At 34.3% G+C, this 26,352-nt stretch overlaps 1 protein-coding gene across 2 annotated transcripts; it reads right to left on the reverse strand.

Moving 5' to 3' along the window:
- Positions 1 to 1,226: 1,226 nt before the first annotated feature.
- Positions 1,227 to 26,293, reverse strand: MYL1 (myosin light chain 1). 2 transcript variants are annotated; one of them, XM_516064.7, is made up of 7 exons: positions 26,026 to 26,293; positions 13,482 to 13,509; positions 9,409 to 9,552; positions 5,264 to 5,437; positions 4,756 to 4,833; positions 2,110 to 2,152; positions 1,227 to 1,544 (listed from the first exon to the last, which is right to left on the reverse strand). In XM_516064.7, exons 1-6 carry the CDS (start codon positions 26,149 to 26,151, stop codon positions 2,124 to 2,126), a joined length of 579 nt encoding a protein of 192 aa, XP_516064.2. In that variant the 5' UTR covers positions 26,152 to 26,293; the 3' UTR covers positions 1,227 to 1,544; positions 2,110 to 2,123. The 2 variants fall into 2 exon arrangements, with proteins under 2 accessions (XP_516064.2, XP_024210836.1); XM_024355068.3 differs by lacking the exons at positions 13,482 to 13,509; positions 26,026 to 26,293 and adding exons at positions 13,762 to 13,786; positions 14,537 to 14,623.
- Between the last annotated feature and the right edge of the window lie 59 nt (positions 26,294 to 26,352).

Consider the following 26,352-nt stretch of genomic DNA (forward strand, 5'->3'; position numbering starts at 1 on the left):
AGATAAATATATATTAAGAGCTGTGAACAGTGGTTCAATATAGTAGTCAAGAGACATGTTACTATTTAAATTCGAATTTAAATTAATTAAAAGGAAACAATTAAAATTCAATTCCTCCATCACATGGGCCACGTTTCAGATGTTCAATTGCTGCATGTGGCTAGTAGTTACCATATAAGACAGAGCAGATATAGATTTTCCTTTTCACAGAAAGTTCTGCTGGATGAGGCTGTGATATTTCCAATTCCTGGTCTGAGGTAAACTTGGCCTTAAAGATCATGAAACTATAGTGCATTTTCCTTAAAAGAGTGATTTCAATGTCGCAACATCATCTTGACTACAAAAGCAGAGGTTGAAGTTAAAGTTCTGCCACTGAAATCTGAGTGACCCTTTGCCAGACAGAAGGAACACATTGATTTGAAGCTCCCAATATCAGGAGAAAGTTGTTCCAGCTTCCAAAGATCTATAGGCAGGCAGGTACTTTTCAAATATTTTATAATACTATATATTAAAATTATCTTTTTAGGGGGGTATGGAGAAGTATTTCCCACTCATCTCTTCTAAACAGTCAATTTTTTTACCCTCAGAATGTGTTCTAAAGAAAAAGTGACAGGTGATAGCATTCTGAAATAAAGTTTACACTATGAATGTTTCTGTTAATTTGTCTTACCACTTTTGACATCTATTAAAAGATTGAACTAATATTTTGGGACATGGACATGGAAAGGGGAGGGAATCATAGTTGGAGAGAGAATATTAATAAACAGGATCTTGAGTTCTTAAGCAACAATCCCATCCCAGAGGGTTTTTTAAAAAGTTATAGCCGAAAGGTCACTTTAAATCTTATCCTTGAAGACATTAAGTGAGAAGGATCAAGGGCTTGCTAGACTTTTCTAATAGGCCAGATTGTCACTAGAAGTGAAATAGATCAAGCCATGAACAAAATGATTTACACAAATCCGAAGAAACCTGTTTTCGCTTTAAATTACCTGCATAGTTTTTATAAAAATGTCTCTTATCCAGTTTGAATTTCCTCAGATTTCTATTTTACTTTTTCAATAACATATGATTATCTTTATTATTCAATTTGTTATTGCTATGTAGACTTCAGTGATTTCTTCTTTTAAAAGTTTATAATTTGTCAATATTCTCTGCATTTAACAAAATAATTGAAGTTTTAAAAATTATTTTCATTAAGAAAATAAAAATGCAATGTGACTTGAACATTCCAGACTGACCAAAATTGTTTATTGATTTATTGTTTTAAGAATGTTTGTTGATTCATGGTAGATAATAAAGAATGGTGCTTGGATTTGAGATTGTCAATATTTTATTCTTCTCATCTAGAGCAGCAGACACTTTGTTTGTGTGGTATGAATTCAATTCAGAGAAAAACTGAAGATGTATAAAAATTCAGGGAGTTGCTCAGTCTTGAACAGTCCAGATTGCTTTGTTTTCCTGAATGATGGTAAACAGATCTGGAGAGTTTGTCATGGGTGTGATTAAAATAAGTTTCCAGCCAGTCTTCCTAAACAATGCTTGTTCTGTAAAGAAAAAGGGAAAATGAATTAGATATTGATTGCATCTTTTCAGAAAGAAAACTGAGGAGGAAATAATGTGAAGTGTAAGAGAATAAAAAGCGCAAAGTGAACCAGCACTTACAAGATGAGCCATTTCCTAGTTGTAAGAACCTGGTTGCAAGTGCTTGAATTTGGACTGTTATAACACGGTTTTCTAGAGCAGAAACTGTTAAAAACTACTTTGGTTATCCAAAAAACGTTTGCCTGTGCTTTTATTAGTGTTCTGTTCCAATTAAATTAATTAACTAGTCTCTGGTTTGTTGAGTCTCCACTGCATAATTGCAGTACAGTCACAAAGATAGAATTTATGAATGGAAGCAAAAACCTCATAGGTTTTTGCTTATATGCTCGTACAAAAATGCTCTATTTCTAAATAACCCATTTCAAGGCATTAATATTTTCTAATTAATATAAATATCTCGTAATTAAGAATCAATATTAATCTATAGCATATAAACTGAAGCTGTCAAGTTTTAAAAAACACAATATCAAGAAAGCCTTAAATATTAAAGAGGGAACTGGTATATACCTTGAGAGCTCCATTCAGATAGACATGATGTGCTTGACAAAAGCTGTAGGAGCAAAATAGACAATTTAGAGTTAGGAAACAGTCAAATTTAATAAAAGAGAGGTTTGATGAGTTAGCTCAATCCTATTTTTAGCTGTAACAGTAGTTTCTTTTCTTTTGTATTTAAGGTGTGTATAGCTCATAATTCTTAGTAGTGGATTTATGACCTTTGCCCTGATTTTGCAAATTAATTTTTTGAATAAGTGGTACATTCACATACATTTTTATTTTTAACATAGGGTCTCATTGTGTTGTCAAGGCTTGACTCAAACTCCTGGGCTCAAGCAATCCTCCTGCTTTAGCCTCCCAAGCAGCTGGGACTACGGGCACATGTCACTGTGCCCAGCTATGGTTAAAATATTTTCTTTAACGTATGAAAGAGTATATAACAACAAAATGTTTCCCATCACTGTCTGCTAGGCAACTGGTTCCCCTTTTTACTGCTAAATTGACAGAGCTGTTTATGCATATACAAGACCACATAAATATGTTTCTAAAAATCTTTTTACACAAAAAATGGCATACTCTATACATTGTTTTGTATTCCTTTTTTCAATTAATAATTTATCTTACAGATATTATAACTGTACACAAGAGTGTCCCTATTTTTTAGGGCTGCAGAGAATTTCACATTGATACATTGATAGACATTCGATTGTTTTCACATTGATACGTTGATGAAATTATACTTTGATGGACATTAAATTGTTAAAAAAAATTTGGCAATTATGAACAGCACAGTAATGAATAACCATCTATATATGGTCATCTCATTTGAGTGAAAGTATATCTAGAGACTAAATCTCTCCAGAAGTAGATTTGCTGCAATTAGTAGTACCACACCATCACCTAGGGGTTTTAACAACATGCATTCCCATCAGTAATACATGAAATTGCCTGTTTCCACACCCTCTCCTCAGCCCAAAGTGTGCCCAAACATTTAATCTTTGGCAATCAGCTTATTGAAAAATGATATCTCAGTGTAGTTTTATATTATTATTTGAGATGGAGTCTTGCTCTGCCACCCAGGCTGGAGTGCAGTAACGCGATCTTCACTCACTGCAAACTCCACCTCCCGGGTTCAAGCGATTCTCGTGCCTCAGCCTTCTGAGTAGCTGGGACTACAGGCTACTGTGTGCCATCACGCCCAGCTAATTTTTGTATTTTTAGTAGAGACAGGGTTTCACCATGCTGGCCAGTCTGGTCTGGAACTCCTGACTTCAAGTGATCTACCTACCTGGGCCTCCCAAACTGCTGGATTTACAGGCGTGAGCCACCACGCCCAGCTGTCAGTGTAGTTTTAATTTGCATTTTTAAAAATTATTAATGTAGTTTGTCATCTTATTTTATTTATTTTATTTCCTATGAATTGTCTGTTCATGTACTTGCTAATTTTCTATCGGATATGATCTTTTATTAATTTGTAGTAGTTCTTTTTTATTAGGAAAATTAGCTCTTTCTGGTATTAATTGAATTTTTTTTTTCTGGTTTGCTGTCTTTTGACTTTGCTTTGGTGGCTTTTGCCATATAGATTTTTTTAAGTATGTGATTAAATTTGTCAAGATTTTCAGTGCCGTCTGGTTTTTGTGTCACTGTTAGAAAAAACGTAACCACTCCAAAGTTATAAAATTAATTCTTCCGTGATTTTTGTGCTCTTTATGTTTTTAGCTTTTACATTTCACATGTAAATTATTTGAAATTTGTCTTGGCATAAAATTCAGATTTGACTTTATTTTCTAGATGACTGTCCACTTGTTAAAACAGTATTTATTGAATGATTCTCTATGGAGTGTATTTACGGTAATAGCCAAATGTGAAGAATTGTTGACGGGGAAAAAAGTGAAGTTTAATCAAGATTGTCAGTGAAGATATGCTTGGCTAAGCCCTTTCTTTTTGTCCTCTTCTCCCTCCTTTCCTTTCTTCTCCTTTCTTCCCCTCTCATTCTCTTCTCTTCTTTGTTTTTCTCTTTTTGTCTTTATTTATATGTAACTTGATTCATTCTCTTTGGGGATAGAAACATTTTTAAATTTGTAAATTATATTATGCATCTTTGTTTTCTGTAGAGCATTGCTTTCACACCCTCTGGGTGAAGCTGCTGTAAATTGGTAGTAGGAATTAAACAATTGGCAACTGTGGGCTGACTTTCATGTAAGCAAGAACACTAGACAAGGAAAAGAAGTAAATTTTACCACCAGCCTGGCCATTAGTGATTTGACCTTCACCAAGTAACTAAACCTATTTGGCCCGAAGTTTCATTTTCATAATTGCTTCATATTAGTAAATGACTTTGAGATTTCTTCGTTTAATATTCTATTAAATTTGATTCTGACATCAGTCCTGTCTAACTCATAGGGATGTTCTGAAGATCTAACAAAAGATATATGTGAAAACACATTTTAAGCTTTAAAACAATGCACCGTATTGCTAAAACACACTGGAATAAATGTTATTTATATGTTCAGATCCTCACGTATCTTTTTAGAGTTATGCAATTGATTGTCATATGTATGTCAATAAGGAAGGAAGAGGAAAAGAAGCTCAAAAGGAGCCCATCATCAATCTGATCAGTTAAGAGTTGCTGTAACCACCAGTGAGCATTGATTCTACCTTCGTAGTTGATGCAGCCATTGGAGTCTTCTTGACCTGCCATCAGGGCTTCCACTTCTTCCTCTTTCATCTTTTCACCTGATGAAACAAAACTCTCCTTTCAGAAAGAAGGCCACGTGATATTTTCAAAATCCACCAAGGGCTCTGGAGACTAAACTCTTGACATATAGGAACTATGACTTTCCCATTCTTTTGGTACTTAATATATTGTCAACTAATTGGTTTTTGAATGAGTTAATTAAATACACATTATCTGTTGTCATACAAACTGTCCTATAAGAACTACCATGCTTTCCTTTACTTATTCATTACCAATATTTTAAGTTAACATTTTCACCAAACTCACTGCCACTGAGGCCAATTGAAATGGTCATTAACTTTTGACTATTTTTTTTCCCCATTTTCCCTTTGTAGTCTTTCCTCCTATTTTGGTAGTGACATGATTCTCCTGTCATGTTCTTTTCTATATATTCTGTCTCACTAAGTCCACTGAAATAAATTCCCTTACCCAGGGTGGCTAGAACATGGCGGAGTTCAGCACCCATGACTGTGCCATTGCCTTCCTTGTCAAAGACACGGAGACCCTCAACAAAGTCTTCATAGGTGGCCTGGTCCTTGTTGTTGGAAATGGCTTGCATCATAGGCAGAAATTGTTCAAACTCAATTTTCTTGGCATTCAGCTCTGTAAGAAATTGCAATTTTGAGGGTTATTAGCTACCATAATACTAACTCTGAGTCACAATTTAAACTTGAAAAGTTATTCTAGGTTATCTGAAAAACCTTCACACAGCTTAAATTTCAGCTGGTAAATTGCTAAAATATCAAGAATATGGTAATAGTTAATGGCATGAGGTCTGGAGTTGCAGTTCCTGAGCTTTTATTCCCAGTCTACCATTTGCAACTCTGACAGTGCACAAGTTAACCTTTTTTGCCTCAAGTTATCATCTGTAAAATAGAGATAACTAATAGTGTTATTGTGAGAACTAAATGAGCTAATGAATGCAAAGTTTAATAGAATATCTAGTATAAACTGAGTGCTTAATAAGTGTTAGCTTTTTTTTAGTATTGTCCATTTAATATTTCCCATAAATACTTGCAAGCAATAGAAAAATGCACTGAGATACAACAAACTCATTAGTGGATTAATACAGTAAAACTTAGCTTTAGTACATATTCCACCTTTGTCCCCAGCTTTTTGAGGGCCTTCCCTTTCTTTAAATTTTAAGTAATTTAAGCAGTTTACAAGGAGAGAGTGTGTGTCAAATATTTTGTGATCTTCTGACTTCTTTGTACCTTAGAGGCCAGGAGACGATAGGACTTTATTATCTTCTGACAAGGTAAATCTTATTCATGGAAAATCTGGACAGTCTATTTTATACTATCCAGTTGTATACAAATGGGTAAAGTTATGTATTCACCAAATCGAATTTTTTTTACTACTTGTCTATATTTCTATTACACGCAATTTATATTTTTACACTGAAATTACATTGAGTAATATTTAAAAAATTAAATTTGAATGCTGAATAAGTGAGTATTTTACCAAATAATTGTATTAAAGATAGATGTTGCTAAGTTGGAAAGTGACATTTAAAGGTTTCAGCCAGGTGCAGTGGCTCACACCTGTAACATCACCACTTTGGGAAGCTGAGGCAGGTGGATTCCTTGAGCTCAGGAGTTTGAGACCAGCCTGGGCAACATGGCAAGACCCCATCCCTACAAAAAAAACAAAAACAAAACCAAAAAAGGCCAGGCATGGTGATACATGCCTGTAGTCCCCAGCTACTTGGGAAGCTGAGGTGGGAGGATTGCTTGAGCCTGGGAGGTGGGGGTTGCTGTGAGCCAAGATCATGCCACTGCACTCTAGCCTGGATGACAGTGTGAGACCCTATCTCAAATAAATCAATTAAAAAAATTAAAATTAGGTTTGGCTGGGTGTGGTGGCTCACGCCTATAATCCCAGCACTTTGGGAGGCTAAGGCAGGATTGCTTGAGCCCAGGAGGTTAAGGTTGCAATGGGCTATGATCATGCCACTGCATTCCCACCTGGGTGACAGAGTGAGACCCTGCCTCAGAAAAAAAAAAAAAAAGAAAGAAAGAAAGAAAAAATAAAAATAGGGTTTGCCCTATTGCTTGCTCACTTTATCTCATGCTCTTGGCTTTTCTACATGATGTAATTGGAAATTTCCTTCCAAAGAAAATGAAGTAAGCAGGCTGATTTTGAGTTTTCCTGAAATCAAGTTTTCTTCTAACAAAGGAAGGTCACCAAAGAATTTTCAACTGTCAAGGGAAAGAAAAAGATTATTTGTTATCTCATACCCCTCTCTCTGTTTCCTAATGGCAAAGATAAACAGCCTGAATATCTACTTGAAAAACTTCAGTTTTGTATCTCTTTCAAAAATTATTTTCGATTGACACATACTAATTGTATGTATTTACGGGGTAAAGTGTGATATTTGGATACATGTGTATAATGTGTAATGATCAAATAAGGATAAATAGCATACCGATCATCTCAAACACTTATCATTTCTTTGTATTGGGAACATTCAAGATCAACTCTTTCAGCTATTTGAAAATGAATTGTTGCTAGTATAGTCATCCTATAGTGCTTTAGAACACTAGAACTATTCCTCCAATCTAGTTATAATTTTGTATTCATTTACTGACCTCTGGCTATCTCTTATTCCCTCCTCTCTTCGTTAAAGATAGATGTTTGGTAAGTTGGGAAGTGGCATTTAAAAATAAGGTTTCTGTTGGGCGCAGTGGCTCACGCTTATAAACCCAGCACTTTGGGAGGCCGAGGCGGGCAGATGCTTGAGCTCAGGAGTTCGAGACCAGCCTGGGCAACATGGCAAGATCCTATCTCTACAAAACAAACTAAAACAAAACAAAAAGTAGCTGGGTGTGGTGGTGCACATCTGTAGTCTTAGTTACTCAGGAGGGACTAGAGCACTAGAATTTATTCAGAACACTGGAATTTATTCATCCAATCTAGCTATACTTTGGTATTTATTAACCAACTTCTGGCTATCTCTTATTCCTTCCACCCTTTCCTGTCTCTAGAAAGCACTACTTTCCACTTCTCCAGATCAAAATTGTTTAGATTCTACATATGAGTGAGAACATGTAGACTTATCTTTCCATCCCTGGCTCATTTTACTTAACATGATGTCTTCCAAGCTCATCCATCTTGCAGCAAATAATAAAATTTCATTTTTTATGGTTAAATAGTATTCCATTGTGTGTGTGTGTGTGTGTGTGTACATATATATATATACATATATATAAAATATTTTCTTTATCCATTCATCTGTTGATGGACATTTACGTTGATTCCATATCTTGGGCATCGTAAATAGTGTTGCAGTAAGCATGAGAATACAGACTTTTTTTGACATGTTGATTTCCTTTTCTTCAGAAATATACCCAGTGATGGGATTGCTGGATCATATAATAGTTCTATTTTTAGTTTTTTGATAAACCGTACTATTTTCCACAATGGTTGCACTTACATTCTCAGCAACAGTATATAAAAGTTCCCCTTTCTCTGCATCTTCCACAGCATTTATTTTTTGTCTTTTTAATAATGACCATTCTAAGTGGGTAAGATGGCGTTTCATTGTGGTTTTTAATTTGCATTTCCCTGGTAATTAGTGATATTGAGCATTTTAAAATGTATCTGTTGGCCATTTGTATATCTTCTTTTGAAGGATGTCTATTCAGTTCATTTGCCCATTTTTTTATTGGATTATTCGTGGGTTTTTTTTTTTTGGCTGTTGAGTTTCTTACATATTTTGGATATTAATCCCTTGTCAAACAACTTGCAAATGTGTCTTGTCTTTTTTGTTTGTTTTGAGTATCATTTTCCATTAGACTATTATACTTTTCAATAAAACCATTGGGATTAAAAATAATTTCCTTATTCTAGAATAATGGCTGGATTTCTGGATTGAGTAAATGACTTCTGCAATTTTGCCACTAACATTTATCACTGATTTTTTTCCTAGGATTATCCTTGTGCTCTGTCCTTTGACACCCTGCTTCTGTCCACTCATAGAAGCAGTGTGTCAAAGGACAGAGCACATGGCAGTCAGCATGTATTTTTCAGTTGCTTGACAAAGTTGCAATTTCATTTCCACAGCTTTTATCAGAGGAGAACTTCTCTAGAACTGTGCCACTGGAATTTACTCAGAATTGTTTATAAAGTGTTTTAAATCATATTTAACATCTTTGCCAATATGTGTTTTTGCCTTTGAAGATTTGAAGTCTGAAAAAATGTGCAGATTTGGATATTATTTCATTACATTAGCCTTTAATTATGAACATTCGAAATGATATTAGCATTAGGTATTATTTCTAATATCTAATGCTTAACATTAGATATTAGCATGACATTTTACCATGCTTGCAAATTCTCAAAGGAAGTTTAACTTATTTTATAAAGAAAAAAGCTGAGACTTTCTATGGCCAAGAGGCACACTTACCACAATCAAGAATAAACTGAGCCCTATCATGTGAAACATTTTTAAATCAATCTTTCTCTCTCTCACACACACACCTACTACACACACACACATACTACACACACACACACACACTGCTACACACTTCCCTATACTTCCACACTTCTTGGAAAAATTGATGGGTTACCTTCATTGCTGGGGTTTCCCAGAACTTTCCTGACCTCTGCATTGGTGGGATTTGTGCCCAGAGCTCGAAGGACATCACCGACCTGGCTTAAGGTGATCTTGGAATCACCTGTTCTGTCAAACAGGAGAAATGCCTCCTTGAATTCTGCAAAAAGCAAGAAGCATTAGAGTGCTCTTTTCTTCCTCTAACCTATTAATTAAACCTAACCTTATCAAAAATTCAGTTCAAACTCTTCGGTTTTACAACTTCTGCCAACTATGCAAGTTGTTATCCTGGATTCTCTTTTTGTATCTCCAAATATCATTGGCAAAAACTTAGCATTTCTTTTCAGGGTTATTTTAAAACAGCATTTCCAACTTTAAGTTGCCTGTTATTGTTAATCAGATATGGAAATTGGAGCTCCTAGTCATATTCATATTTCCTTTACCTGCCTGGAAACCTGGATTGGGTTAAAAAATTCTAAGGCCTTGAGAAATTTTAATAATCTCTCATATAATTAACAAGATTAACAAAATTTCAGAAAGAACAAATTTTCAATCAGGCTCATGGTATGTGAGGTTAACTCAAACTTTTCAAATTATGTAGAAAAACCTCCTCTTGGGTACAAATTTCCTAGGTTATCCCTTTAACCAGTTTTCTCCAGGAATAACTTTATTTTTCAGGAAAAATTTAGAAAGGTGAGACAAATCTATACATTCTATAGTTTATTAACTAATGTGTGACTCTATTAGGCTCCTCGTATAATCAGTTCAGAAGGAGAAATATTTGTTTTGGTATGTTGCTGTGATAATCTCTTTATACTTTACCCTTTTATCAAATAATACATATGACATATGTTGCTATATCAGCTTTAGAATTTCGCTATGCCTTGTAATTACAATTTTATGGAGAAAATTATAGATTCACATGCAGTTGTAAGAAATGATACAGAAAGATCTCTTGTATGCTCTGCCCGGTATCTTCCAGTAGTAACATTTTGCAAAATTATATTATCATAACCAAGATATTCACATTGGTAGACGCCATCAATTTTAGTCACATTTTCCCAGTTTGCTCAATTCATTGTGTGTACGTGTATGTATTAAGTATACACAGCCATTCCCATTCTTTTATGAATACATATTTTAAAGTGTTCTCTATTCTAATTATAATCATTGTATTGATGACTTTCTCTAAATTTAATCATTCTCTTTTGATAGAACTGGTTTGACTTTCAAAATTATAGTGACAAAAAATTTAGAAATGTATATCAAAGACAGAAAGGGTGCTACTATGGATCTGGGGGCCAGTACAACCATTTTAATTAGAACTTATAAACTAGATTACATTTTCTGGGAAACCCAAAAGTACTGCTGATGACTTCCAGTTAATATCAACAATACTCAAAAAATCATTTGTGAATAAATTGGTAGAAGTGAAAGCATTTTTTTTAGGCTATCAGTGGTTTCAGATCAAAAGGTGCTGTCTAGATAGATTACTCAGCAAAGTATTCCATCTTGCTATTCCTCCCTCCCCTAATCTAACATCGCACTGACATTATATTCACAATTCACTACAGATCATGTTACCATTATTTGTTAAAACTTCCCCCTCGAATTCTATGCAATTTGACTACAGATCAATTCCCTAAGCTAAAAAACTTGCTGCAGGCACTGAGAAGTCATTAGTCAAATATTATTTTTCATCTTTCTAAGGGACATGTGAAACTGAACTATTCTTGTTACTGGCTTCAGGCTTTCATGGACAGACTGCTCAGCAGGCTCACTATTACCCTGGTCAGATGCCGAAGTAGAAATAGGATTTTATGGGCTGTAATAGAATCACTGTGACATTAACACTTTTGGTGATTTAAAGGCAGAGACCAGAAAGACACTATTTTATTACCCCAGATTTTTAACCCAAAGTTTAGTTATTCTCTTGAAGAATTAATACCAGGGCTGGTTATACTATTTTCCAGGGGCTGGTTGCCTGTTTCTTTTTAATAAAATTTGATTCGGATACAGCCATTCCCATTCTTTTATGAATTGTCTATGGCTTTCTTCACACCTCAGTGACAGAGTGGAGTTGTTTTTACAGAGTCTATACTGGCAGCAAAGCCTAACGTATTTACTATTTGGCCTTTTAAGAAAAAGTTCGCTAACTTCTGGTCTATAACAGTATTGTTCTAGAACTTTTTGGTAATAATGGAATTGTTGTCATTCTGGGCTGCCCAAAAAGGTGGCTATTAACTGTTGCTCTTGAACACTAAAATGTGACTAGTGCAAGTGAGGAAAATGGATTTTAAATTTTATTTTTAATTAATTAAAGTTTAAATAGCCACATGTGGCTAGTGTCTACTGGAGAGCACAAGACTTAGACCTTTAGAATGTTGTAATTTTCCAGTTTTTGCACCCTTTCCTTCAATCCTGTGATAGATTCCAATAGAGCAGCCATGAACAAAATTCTTTAACCACTAAACAAGGAAACAAACTAAAGAATGCTTTCATTTAAGAAACTATAGGTTTTCCACATAATTTAAAATGCTTACATTTGTTTTCCTGCCACAAAGAAAACAGTACACTACACCCATGTTTACTGAACTTCTGTGTCTAAAATCTATTTCACAGATGGAATAAAAGGTTTAATGCTCAACGTTAAATCATTGAGTCCTTGCAAGGGGTTTTAAGTCTTCCATTGCTTGATCCTACAATAGTTTTGTCACAACAATTGTAAATTAGCTATTTGAGAGGACTGGGATGCAGTAGGTGAAAATGTAGCAGCATCACTAGTTAAAATGCATTAAAAATCAAACAAATTATGGTAGAATCACCAACTGTTTTCAATGAGAAAAAAGTCCTTCACAGTATAATTTCAAATAATCTTGAGTTATGAGTCACCAAATCATCTAATCTGTCTACATGAGGCCATCAACCATGATACAGATGCATGTGAGTCTGTACTACAGTAAATATCCCTTTTTCTCAATTTATGTTCAAATATGAACTATTTCAGATGCAGAAATAGACTTGAAGAATGTGGAATCCTTTAGGTAGAGAACTGAGTATTTGAATAGGTTCTTATTAATCACCTATAATTATAATTATTTATATTTTCATATCATAATATATGTAATATAGACATACTACTTATGACCAATATTCTAATTTATAAAATATTTTGAAGCTAATTTTTTCTCTTCCTTCCATCTATAGGTTTATTTGTGTCTCAGTTCATTTAGATATGTGACTCTTTCACTCCATAAAACATTCCTCCCTGCACTTCCTAATGAAAACATCAAGCTCCTGTGGAGTATGGGATCTGTTGGATCCAAAGACCCAAAGGTGAAAAGGTTGACTTTTTAGGGAAACTATTCAGATTCTCTTGAATCTTAAGAGTTTGGAGTCTCCTAGCTAGTAATTGTTTTTATAAAATAAATTTTTAATCAACTTAAACTAATGTCAGATTTTGCTCCTATCACTAATTCTTTGAGTCATTGAGAAAGTCCTGTCACCTCTCTGGAGTCTGTCTTGCATATCTCAGGGAGGGGTTAAACCAGGACACATTTAATGTTCCTTCTACAGTTCTATGATAAATTAATCCTTCTTCTTTGTTTCTGAATTCATTTTTGTTCTACAACTCACTATGTTATCCATTGAAATGATATAGGTTTAGTAATTGGGCAGTTTTGTAATCAATTTTGTTTTTCAAATTGACAATTCAGACTTGTCAAATCTCTCTTTAAGGATTATATTAGCAATTTAGCCATCTAAAATCTACATCTTTTTGGGATATATATATATATATATGTATGGTATTATCTATTGTATCAAATTGGTTTTATTTAGATATCAGCAAATATAAGGGCCTATTTGTGGTGCTTATCTTTTGTTTGTTAAACCTTTGATTACTGAGTATCAGCAAGGGTTTCAGGTTGAGCTAATTTATATTTAGAGTGATCGAGAGCAATTTATATTCAGAATGGCAACACCAGTGGGGATAATTAGGAAGAGCTAATCTCATCCCAAGGGAGTTGGTTTTCACACATGCCATCTTTATGAGTGTGCACATTTAACAACCATAGCTTTTAAACTTACCATCCTGCTGTTCCTTAGAGAACTCGATCTGTTAGAAAGAAATTGACCACAAAGAATGTTTTAACCAAACAAAAATGTGCTGATTTTTAGTTGTATCCAGCTCATTCCCTGAGTAATCTTCAAAGTAAGCTCCAAAAGTCAGCCTACTTTTCAGAGTTCAGGCGTAGCTTGGACACTAACAGGTTAAGCCATAGTGTAACATGCCTTGAAGATAAGTAATATTGCAGAAACTAGGCAGTGCTGTGCCTACATCTGTAGCAGAGAAACTCAATTCACTTACCAGCAATCTGGTCAGCACTGAAGGACTGCAGTGGCGAAGAAGAGAAAGAAAGAAAAAAAACTAGTACTCTTTCAAATGCATTGACAGAAGAATGAGTGCTGGTTGCTCTGAGATTTTTAGGAAACTATGTAGGTGTCTTGGCATAAGAAGGTTGCCTTAGGATACTTTTGAATCTAGGAACATAAAAAGCTATTGCAAAAGATAATTAGGGAATATCTTTCTGTATTTTAATGATTTAACTAAATGCTACATTTAATACTTCCTAGAAAAATAATCTACAGTATATTTAAGATATGTCTAATAAGATACACGGTGTTAAAGTACAGATATACACATTAAAAAGACTACCTTAAGTCTGTCTTCTATTTAACCAGTGCTTAAAAAAATAGTATACAAAACCCAATGCATCAAAAGCAGTTTACTTAGTTTTAGCTATCAGCATCACTGGATTGTATTTTAATGTATAATATTTTGCTGTAGCTACAGGTTTTTTTCTTCTAAATTTAGATATAATGAATCTTATGTGATACAGCAAGAGTTGGTGAAGCATAAAGCACAGCTCTTGGAAGATGTATTTTTCCAGCTGATAAACAGCTCTAATTATTTTCTCCTATCTTTAATGGATCTCAACAAAACCCAAAAGTAGATACTAAAGACTCATATTGAATATGTTCTCTCCTCAGTTTCATTCTTTGCCTATCTTTCTTCTCAATAAGATCATATCCTCTATCTATTTTCTCCTATAAATGACAAATTATTGTCTCATAGGACCCACCATGATGGAGCGGCTGGGCTGCAACACAGCAGGGAAGCTGAAGAGTGAGTTGAGGGCTGCTCCGGTCCCTGAGTGGGGTCCTCCCTGGCTGAGGCTTCCTTTTATTTCTGGGCAAGCTTTGACCTCACAGCTAGCATCAGGTTTCAGAGATAAGTTGCCACACCCCTTGGAGAGTTCTTTAGCTTTCTTAGGGCAAAGGGAAAGATGGATCTGTACCCTGAGAGCTATTTTTAGGTGACCAGAACCTTGGAGTAGACAGCCATAGTGAGATGGAAGCCTGTCAGTACTTTTATGGTCTTTATTGCCAAGATGTTCTCTTGGAGCATCTTCCTTTAAGAAGCTTCCTATTTGTTTGATGGCAGAAGAGCTTAGAATTTCTTTAAGGTCTTGGGCCAGACCCTTCTCTTGATGACAGTGGACTTTGCAAACTTCTAGTCAGCAAGTTTTGGTATTAATGCAAGTTTTTGGATGGGACTGGTTTGGGGTTTCAAATGGCAACTGCTATAGCAGGAGCATCCTCTGAAGTGTACTGTCCTTTATGGTAAAGTTCAGAGGACTTGAAAAGGCCATGCACATTCTGCATGTTTCTTAGAGTGCACCCACGTGACAATCTGGTCAGGTCTTTCAATCTCCAATTAAAGATCACTCTTTTGCAAGCATAATCTAAGCCAGGAATAGTTTTGATCTCCGCTTTTCATCATTCTCCTTTAGTCTCCTTACGTTAGGTCTGGTTATTTTCTTCCCTCCTTGTTATCTTTATAATGGCTGAGTAGTCATATTTTTTTATTTTCAGAAGTTTTTCTAGGCAGGAAAGCTGATAGATCATTTTTACATTCTTTTACTCTCATCCTATACACTTTTTTTTAACTACACATAAGTTCTTACTAGATCATGCTGTTTCTGTTTCTACTTCTGCCTTGGCAAACACTCTATGGCTTAGTCCCTAGACCAAGAAGCCAAAAGAATGCATGACAGAGCTTGTGGAATACAAAATTGTACTTTATTTTATTTTATTATTTTTGAGACAGAGTCTTGCTCTGTCACCCTGGCTGGAGTGCAATGGCACAATCACAGCTCACTGCAGCCTTGAACTTCTGGGCTCAAGTGATCTTCCCACCCCAGACTCCTGAGTAGCTAGGACTACAGGCATGTGCCACTGCACCCGACTAATTTTTATTTTGACTTTTTGTAGATACAGGGTCTCGTTATGTTGCCCAGGCTAGTTTGGACTCTTGGCCTCAAGCCATCATCCTGCCCATTGTTGAGATTACAGGCATGAGTCACCTTGTCCAACCAAACTGTATTTTAGAATTTTAAAGGTATCTAGGGGATTGGCCAGCAATGGGTTTTCATGGTAGCTTACCTGAAAATAGCGGGCAACTCCCTTCTGGAAATGGTACTGGGAAAAGTGGTACAGGAAAAGATCCTCCTAGGATGTCCACTAAAGTTCACACAAAATATTTATCAGTTTTCTACATGTTTAAAGCAGCTCACAGGCATAATGTATACTGGAGATTAATTGTAACTTGAGTACTGCTTCAGCAACTGTTTTTAGGGGGATGGTCACAAAAAACATGAAGTCTTCCCTTCTAGAAAGACATATACTTTGTAGCTTCTCCGGAAACCATTTCAGAAGAAATCAGCATTTAATATGCATATCACTTTTGGCTCTAAGTTTATAAGTAGGAAAAAAAATCTCATAGAATCTTGAGTTCCAAAATGAAGATTGAAAATACAATTTTAAAATTATTAGTATGTAGGTAAACATTTTCATAAATAGCTTGACATTTTGAAAGGTTATTGGGAAATGAAATTTAATAGAAAAATTAAAAATGCTTTGAATCATTAGGGGGAAACGGAAGGGAAAGACAAAGGTGGAAATGTGTAACTTTGAATATTACAAGATTTGGAATCTTATAATTTTTGACATAAATGAAAGCATCAGAGCCTACCATGTTATCTTTGTGTTCTTTTTTAGTTTTGTAATTATATTTATGTAATTACGTTATTAAATTTGAATCATCTTATGATTATTGAGAACTAGCATATATCATTAGTTGAGCTAATAACTATAAATAATACAAAATTAACCATCAAAATTGCCCTACTAAACATAATTATTTTCATATTTAATAATTTTTTTCAGGTAAAAAAGTGTCCTTGCCTAGATATAAAATATGGTTAATTTATGTAACATCTATTGAGTAAACTGGAAAGTAAGTTTAAAAGTTGTATTTAGGGCTGGGTGTGGTGGCTCATGCCTGTAATCCTAGCACTTTGGGAGGCCGAGGCGGGCGGATCACCTGAGGTTGGGGGTTCAAGACCAGCCTGACCAATATGGAGAAACCCTGTCTCTACTAAAAATACAAAATTAGCTGGCAGTGGTGGAGCATGCCTGTAATCCCAGCTACTGGGGAGGCTGAGGAAGGAGAATTGCTTAAACTCTGGAGGTGGACGTTGCGGTGAGCTGAGATCGTGCCATTGCACTCCAACCTGGGCAGCAAGAATGAAACTCTCTTTCAAAAAAAAAAAAATTAAAAAAAATAAAAGTTGTATTTATGCCAGGTGTGGTGGCTCATGCGTGTAATCCCAGCACTTTGGGAGGCCTAGGTGGGCAGATTACTTGAGACCAGGAGTTTGAGACCAGCCTGGCCAACATGGTGAAACCCCACCTCTACTGAAAATACAAGAATTATCTGAGCCTGGTGGCATACGCCCATAGTTGCAGCTACTCAGGAGGCTGAGGCAAGAGAATCACTTGAATCCGGGAGGTGGAGGTTGCAGTGAGCTGAGATCGCACCATTGTACCTGAGCCTGGGCTACAGAGCGAGACTCCATCTCAAAAAAAAAAAAAAAAAAAAAAAGTTGAATTTATGTTATGAATAAGCTATTTCTAATGACTTGGATACTATGAAGTTTGTTATTATTATAATAGAAGCAGTTAAGTGGTATGCAGTTGTTAACTGTTTCACCCTAGTCTTTCTCCATACCTTTATCACATAGAGAATGCATTTAGATTTTTTTGGTACTTACTGAGAATCAACATAAATATTTGAGCACTTTATTTGACAACCGTAGGGAAGGCTACAGTATAGTCTAGAGAAAAAATTGTAGTTTAAAAACTAGAAGACCTAGATTCTGTGCTCATAGAATAAATGGGAAATCCGATTTTTTTCCTCTGGCACACTTTTTTTTTTTTTGAGATGGAGTTTCGCTCTTGTTGCCCAGGCTGGAGTAAAATGGTGTGATCTCGGCTCACTGCAACCTTTGCATCCTAGGTTCAAGCGATTCTTCTGTCCGGCTTACTTTTGTAAATGACAAAACTTATCTTCTCTCTCTTCCTTGGGGTTATCATGATGGGGTAATCAGTCCTTTGAACAAAGGTAAATTAATTGTGTAATATGAATACACAATGTCAGCTGGTTTTGGCTTCAGTTCTCTATGTCATCAATTAGTTTTAAAGATCAGATTTACCTTTCTTCTCTCTGGAATGCTCTCCTCTCATTGCTTCTTTTTAGAAATTAAATACGTGACAAGCCCTGATAACATTTGTTTCCCTTGAAAGAAACGTTTCCTCTCTGTTTCCCCCAGTATTCAACATCACCCAGCTCTTCATCCCACTGAAAATTTTTTAACCTTCCTGATTGTAAACTGGGGAGCGTAGGCCATTCCCGAAGTCATTTGTTCCTGACGTGGACCTGGATGTGAGCCTACCCCAACCTGTCTCCGATAGAGCACTTCCCTTGCCTTATTCTTACGGTTTATCCCTCCATAACTTTCTATAGAATACCTTGCCTATATTTGAAGCTCAATAGATTTTCATTAAGTTAAAATTATTAGAACATGTATATCCTAAGCTCCCCCTTCAAATATAAACTTCTCCTCTAGAATGTTGTGTACCCTGAGGGAAAAGACTTCACCTGCTCAAAGTTAGCATGTTCATTTTGAATTATTGTTTATGTACCTTTATATTTGTAGCACCTTCCTTTAGATTTTATATCAATGTTTTTGACCTGGACTTCTAATTTTCCAATCCCCAATTTGTTCTTTTTAAGGCTCTTTTATATTCTAGCCTACATATTTGCTTAGACTCTTAGTAAACTAGTTACATTCCACGTTTTTATGATTCGTGCTATCAATTGATGTCGGATTTAGGTAACAGTAGTCTACAACATACTGCTACTAAAAATTTTTTATTACAATGTTTACAAATTCTTTTTTACTTTGAGAAGCATCTTTAATAGTAATAATGAGATTAAGTTAACTAATTAAACATCAGATAATGTATATATTAGGTTGGTGCAAAAGTAATTGCGGCTTTGCCATTACTTTTGTACCAACCTAACAAAGAATTGAGTTATAGAAAAAATATTAAAATGCTGTTAATCAAACAGGCTCTGGAACTGATGTAGGTTAAGCCTTAGTAAAAGAAGAAGAGCTATAATTAAAGATAACTGGGGAGACATGTAATGTCGAATACTGGGGGAAAATGCCCTGGGAAGGAACATGGACTACATTCTTCAAAGAACTTGATGGTCCTTGCAACATACAATGGGGATTAATGACTAGAAAGGCTAAATAAAGAAGCTAATATAATCAGGGCCAGTTTTCAATCAAAGAAAACACTGCTGTGTGCTCTCTGATTTAACGCCTGGCAGAGAGACCAAAGACCTGGATGTATATAAATCCTTAAACTTTACCTAATTTTCACTCCAATCTCACAGAGTTTCTAGGAACCACCATAAAAGGCCAGGAAAAGCACTATTTTGGAACTCTTAGGAGTTTTGTGCTTCAGAATAACTCAAGTCGAAGGAAATAAATATTTTTGCATTTTTGACTTCAACATAGGATATACTTAGGCTAGTATATATATATATTATAAATATATTAATTTCCCCTGTTTATACCATATTATAGTAACTAGAATATATATATATAATAATATATATAATATATATATATAATAATATATATAATATATATATATTCTAGTTACTATAATATGGTATAAACAGGGGAAATTAAGAGTATTGAGAATATGGTACCAGCCCAGTTTCTGCAATATAAGAGAGATTAGGTGGTTAGATTGCATAAATTGATCTGGTCTGAGATAAAATCCTTAATTTTGTGCTATGAAGTCCTAGATCAGTCAACTGAATTCAGTCACATAAGAGCAAAAACTCAACTATTAAAATAAAACAATTCAGACCTACAGGAACTAAGAGAGGTCTAAGCTAATTTTAATAAAAATCTAGAAACACAACCTGTTATACTTTTTCAGTTTTCTCATTAGCTTTCTCATGATTAATAATTGATAAAGAAATTTAAAGTTTCTTGAGAGCTGGCCATACTTTTGTCTCCTTTGTGCATTTGTTTGCATGCAATTTCTTAAAAACCTACGTTGTGTTTTCGTTCATTCTTTTATTTTAAAAAATTCTTTGTGTGTGTGTTTTAAGACATAAATATCTGCTTCTTCCTATTTGTCTGGAATAAAAGTTCCTTTTGTGACAGCAGGGATAAGAATATTGGCATTGCCGTCCTGGAGACTTCAAGAACTTGTGGAAAGAGAGCCAGATTGGGAATTTTGTTTTAGCTTTCTTATCATAAATCATGTGTCTTTTGATGAAATAACTTCTCTCATCTAGGCTATAGTTTCCTCAGTACAAAATATTCTACTGCACGATTTCTAGGATTCCTTATGTTTCTGCAATGTTGTAAGTTTTCCATCCTTTTGTCAGTAGAATCTACTTCAACTCATTCATTTTAATGGGAAAGGAAGGATGCCTAAACATTCAAAGGTAATATTAGTCTGAAGTAATTTAGCTAAACAGGAATTAAACAAAACATAACTTCATAACACCATGTTCAAGCCAGTTGGATTTTTTTATAAACAGGAGACATATGCCACTGGGCATTTACTAGGTACTTTATCACAGTGAAAGGAAGAGTATAAAGTTGATAAGATGTAGTTATATCTTTAGGGATACTTTTCTTCTCTGGCTTCACTTCACTGTTATTAATTTGTGACCAGAATAGTCAGAATTTATCATCCATATAATATACCTTTTAACTAGTATAATTGAAGCCATTTCTACTTTTATTTTGTAATTTTTGCCCTTCAAATTCTGCTTTGAGGTAAGAAACAAGCTGTAGAAGTTGATATAGAAACAAATCACAGAAGATCTTATTTTTATATGAAAAGTATTTCAGTCTGAAGAGCAGCAGAAGAAAGTGTAGTATCAGCAGACTAAATATAATCCTTTCCACCATGAGTCAGATGGTGCTTAATACTAGGTAATTATGGAATGAGTTCTAAAAACAACTTGCCAGGGGTTCATTTGCAGCACTAAAATGCCGAGAGCTAAATTTGGCACAGTCACTTTATGGTCTCTTTGTCTTGCAAATATTTAGTTTTACTTAAAACTGTTATTCACTATTAATTGGTGAACATATCTCTTCTTTTCAAAGCTGCATTTTCCTTTCAAAGACATTATCCATCAAAATATAATTCTAGAGAAAATTACAAAATGCCCTTTAATATTTTCCCACTTCTCTCCACCTGTTCTATTCTGTTACAGCATAGACAGACATTTGAAAGAGGAAATGTGATAGTGATACCTAGTGATAGTGTCAAATAATTTCTGATTTTCTCCTGAGGTTATATTTACACTGCAAGTGGATTAATATTGCAATTGGCTACCATTACAGTTGTATTAAAAATTAATTTGAACTATTAAAAGGCCAGAGTAAAAGAAAACAGACTTTTAAGATTATGTAAAGAAAAGTTAGAAACAACCTATACATATTTTTACCTATGTTTTTCGAGTTAGAAATTGATTACATGTGTTCTTTTACTCAGAGTAGTTAGGGTTAAGGTTTTATCATATTGTACATGTGGCATTGTATTTCTGCATACCATCCCAAAGAATATAGGTTGGGATTTCCAGTTTAAATAATGCTGTTTATTTGTAAACAAAATAGAGATCTCATACCCTCCTTAGAATATTAGCCTGATAGCAAAAATTGAAGGTCATATTTGATGTATATGTGTTTAATTAAACAAAACCAAAATTACTAAAAAAAACTCAGTTTCATTATATCTAATAGCATTTGAAAAATATCCATTTTCCATTTACAACATCTTATAGGAAGATGGAACAAAATGGGCAGGAATATTTCTAGATTCCTGATATTTCACCCTCCTTCTGTAGAACAAAACACCCAAGTTGTCAGGTGCTAAGATAGGGAAAAGCTATGGAGAACAGAATAGTAGTGAACAGTCAAGGTCAAAAGTCTTGGTGAACTTGCTCTGATGTGTCTGTCATCCCCTCTTCTGGTTACACAGGACTGTGCAGGGCAATATAAAAACCACTCTACCTCATACCCTTAAGAGTAAAAAGGGCTCCTTTACACATTCTTAGAAACAGCAACTTACTTTTTATAAATAAGGGTGGTAGTTTTGGATATGGTTAACACAGTTGACTCTGGATTTTGCTTGCTAAGTTAAACCCTAGGTCCATCACTTAACTACTTATTTGATCATATGTATAGCACTTACCCTCTTTTAAGCTCAGTTTCTTTACTTCTAAATTGTGGATACAATAACTTCAGTGTAATATTGTGAGGATTAAATAAGATAACATGGCAAAGAGCAAATTCACAATGAATATTGGTTATTGTTACAAAAAGCTTTATAGATTTCAGAGCCTTTTGTGGAACATGACTTCATTTGATTTTTCTCAGAAATTCTTCTAAAGGAAACTGGATTTATATTAGCTTTGTTGGAAATGATAAAAAAGAACTTACAGATGAACAAAAGTAATCCTATACCTGGGCCAAAACAAATTGGGTGCCATAATGCGTATAAAACTGTCTGCCTCCACTGAATACCCATCAGTAAGTAAATGTATTTGGGAACATTAGATTTCTACCTTACATATTAAATTGAAAGTTTAAATCTTCCCAAGCATGTGCTCAATTGTTGATGCAAAATTCGTTATTTGGTAGTTTCTGTCAATGCATTCTGTACCTTTACCACGTTTTATAATATCGTTCACAATATCTAGTCAGGGCTGACCTGATTAAGTGGTGAATACGAGAATTAAAACTCAAACAGCACAGTGAGAGACATGATTCACAATCCTATCACCTCACAGCAATACTGACATATAATGCATGCATCATGCAGAAAATTCACTTACACATTGAAGATCTACAATCTAGGTACATGGTTATGTTATTACTTTCATTATTTTGCTTGGTTGCAGTTTTGAGCAATGCGTATTCTTGTTTTTGAACCTACAACCATACTTATGCTGGGTTTTAATTCCTGTAACTGTGATTCTCTTAGGCTGTGTTCTTTTGTTCTGGATTACTGGGAGTATTAGCTCTCTGAAGGCAAAGAGTGCTTAGAACCACCGAGGACAATAACTTTAGTGTTCAAATATCAACAGTACTTTGTTGTTGAAAAGGGCACTCATAGAAAATCCATTAGGATTGGACATCAAGTAAGCATTCCTTCAGAGAGTATCATAAAATTTGTGTCAGAACAATTGAAGAAATGTTGTAAACTAATAACTAACAAACCAGGAAATCAGATTGGAAAGCACATTTAAGAAGTTGATAAAACTAATTAATTATATTCAAGATTATTCAAGATTTATGGGGGAATCAAATATATGGCTATTAAATGTAGTATATTACAATATGAAACATAGATATTAGCTGGGAATACTATGGAGTATTTAATTTATGGAGAAATTAAATTTTACCATGGCTATGACTATAGTACTACACAAAGGCAGTTATGATTAAACTACAGCATTACTCAAAGTCTAAAGGACAGCTAAGTTTCTAATCTTTTTTGATTTATGAAAGAAAGTTTATAATCCAATTAAGTTTTGTTCTTTATTGAATTTTCAGAAAGTTAATGAATACATATAACAGCTCTATTAATTTCTTCAAAGTTCATTTTCTCTGCTTGAAAAAATTGTATAGCTTTTATGAGGTAATATATCTAGAAACATTATTAAGTGATTAAAAACATCATAATATAAAATGTTTTAATGTATGTTTTAATTAGGCCTGTTACCTCCTGGGATAAAATTAAAGTTTATAAAATTCTTGAGTTGTATCACTTTCTTTGGCCATGCTAGAATACATCTAAATATGCACTGATTTATTTCATATTAATGAATGCAAAGCATTGAAGACATTTACATTTCTTTACAAAAGTGTGTTAGTTTCCATTTGTTTCTCTTTTTTTTCTCTGTTGCAAATGGGCCTTCTGAATGGAAGATAAAGGTTATTTTTTTTCCTGTTTCTTCCAGATTTATTTAACTTCTTTTTGATTTGTGTCCCTTACTAGAATCCATCACATCTCTTGTTCTGCAATGAAATAATAAAGATGGAGCATACCCAATTCTCATAGAGACACTCCAGGGGTACTTCCTTCTTTTGCTTAGTTGTGTAAGCTTATATTGTATCCTCACAATATTACACAATATTAAGCTTGTACAACTCAATTTAACATATTGACAGACGAATGTCAATATGTCAATTTAACATATTGACAGAATAATAAACAAATTTTCAAGATTCTGAAAAGTGTTGCTTCTCTGCTGACTATGAACAAGTAATTGGCTTAATTTCTGGATTAGAAAAGAGATGTTTTGTCTTTTCTTGGAGATCTCTCACCTGCCAAACAATTTTTATTTATGTACTCATTCTTACACAGTTCCTCAGGGAAGAAAATTAATGCCTGTTTTCGTTAGTTAGATACTTCATTTGCTTCTTAGGTAAAGAGGTACATTTTCTTTTCTTTACAGAAGTTTGTAATACCAGATACAAACAGGTAACCTTGTCTTATAAATCACAATAAATAAAGGACTAGCTTTGACACTGATTCATATCTCTAATGTTACTACAGAGTGCAGAGTTAAAGATGAGGGACAATCAGAATTACTATCATGGCTATGATCTCACTTATTGTGTAATGTAGACAGTATGCATCTATAAAGGATACATTAACTAGGATTGCTGGAGATGAAAAATTTGGTTTCCTCTTCAAGAACTGTATGCATGCAGTCCTCAAGTTAGAAAAACATTTATCAGAAGACCTGACATGCATTTTTTTGTCCTCCTAAATGGATATCCATTAAGAATAGTTCTTAATATTATATTCCATGACCAATTTTTTTCAAATACTTCAAATACCTACAAACTAAAGATTAAATATTCGTGATAATTTACTTATACTTTAAACAAAATTTCATGTTTAATTGGAATGTTATATAAATTATAAATATATTTAACTTCATTACATAATGTCTAAGGGTGATCTAACTAAATATTTTTGGGACTTAAAAAATTCTATAGTTATATTAAATAGTCAATGAAAATGTTTGTTTATGGGTCAGCATCATAGTTACAAGTAAACAATGGTAAATTGGCAAAATTGAGATTTATTACACATACAACTTTTGGCTTAAGTGAAAAGTTCACCTCATGGGTACTATTGCTCATTGATTTTCCATATAAGGCAGGTTTCCTTAGATAAAAATTTTCAAATTGTAATATGAGCCAATCAGAATTCAGTGAATGAAGAGAAGGTGCACATTTAATGAGTCACATCACTGGAAGTTAACAGACGTACCTATTTTTCCAAAAGCAGATAATCTTTTGGCAATTGAGAACTTTGATCACAGCAAAGTGTTAACACAATAATTAATCACATTTTTCTTAGTCCAAGATCAGTAGGCAAATACTCTATGACATAAGCTAAAAGCCATTTAAATAACAAGTTTTATAATTATTTTTGTTAGTTTCATTTAGAAGAAACTCACAAATTCTGAATTAAATACTGTGTATAAATAAACAAGATGACAGTTATAGTCACTGAAACACTTGAGTGCATAATTTTCTGCACTGATATCTCATTTAGTGTTGTATCAAATTTTATTAGGCAAAGCTGAAGGGAGAATTAACTTGAATTGCAAAAAATCTTCTTTTTCAGAAGAAGGAAAGTAACTGTCAAATACATAAAGGACAACCGGGCCATCAGCTATTTTTAAACTTCTGGAAATAAGTAGTGGCTAAAACGTTCCTTTTGATGTAGTTATAAGTAAGGGATCTGGTTTCCAGAGAGATTTTATTTAAACCCAAACACTGGTTTAAATATTCTTAAATGCAACACTGTTAAACATATATACTTTTCTCCTAAACAGTAAAAGTGCAATTTAGGAGAAAATGGAAACTTGAGAATAAAAAATAGAGCAAGCACAGGCTTCACATATGATACCATACTCTAATAATTTTTGAAATTATATGCTGGCATTCATTTTTTAAAGCAGGATTCTCTTCTTCATAATCTACCAGCTCACTAAATAATGCTATTCCTCTCAATGAAAAATACACGCCTTTGCAAGTTCCTAGAGATCCTTACTATTGAAAGATGTTTCAGTGACCAAACAATTCATCCATTTAGTTACCTTAATGGCAGAGAGGTCAATTTTTTCTTCTTTGGGTTTGGCTGGGGCAGGGGCAGGTGCAGGTGCCGGTGCCGGGGCTGGGGCAGCCGCAGCCGCAGGTTTCTTCACGTCTTTCTTTGGTGCCATTTTTTTTTTTTTTTTAAAGGGTGGGTTAAAAAGAGAAGGAGTTCCTCCAAAAGAACCTGTCAAAATGATTCTTGGAAGAGGAGTGGTGGTTGGGTTGATCCACAGCCCAGTGTCTTGAAGATGGACCCAGAGTGTTAAACGGTATAAGGGCATGCATATATATTTCACTTAGTGCCTAATAGAATCTTGACACATGCGGCT

The sequence above is a fragment of the Pan troglodytes genome, chromosome 13 (assembly GCF_028858775.2).
Source record: "Pan troglodytes isolate AG18354 chromosome 13, NHGRI_mPanTro3-v2.0_pri, whole genome shotgun sequence".
Taxonomy (NCBI): Eukaryota; Metazoa; Chordata; class Mammalia; order Primates; family Hominidae; genus Pan; species Pan troglodytes.

Coding starts and splice junctions, on each gene's coding strand:
- MYL1 (XM_516064.7), bottom strand. CDS start 26,151: ATGGCACCAAAGAAAGACGTGAAGAAACCTGCGGCTGCGGCTGCCCCA. Junction 13,510..26,025: donor TTGACCTCTCTGCCATTAAG/GTAACTAAATGG, acceptor TCTTTCTAACAG/ATCGAGTTCTCTAAGGAACA. Junction 9,553..13,481: donor CTCTAAGGAACAGCAGGATG/GTAAGTTTAAAA, acceptor TGCTTTTTGCAG/AATTCAAGGAGGCATTTCTC.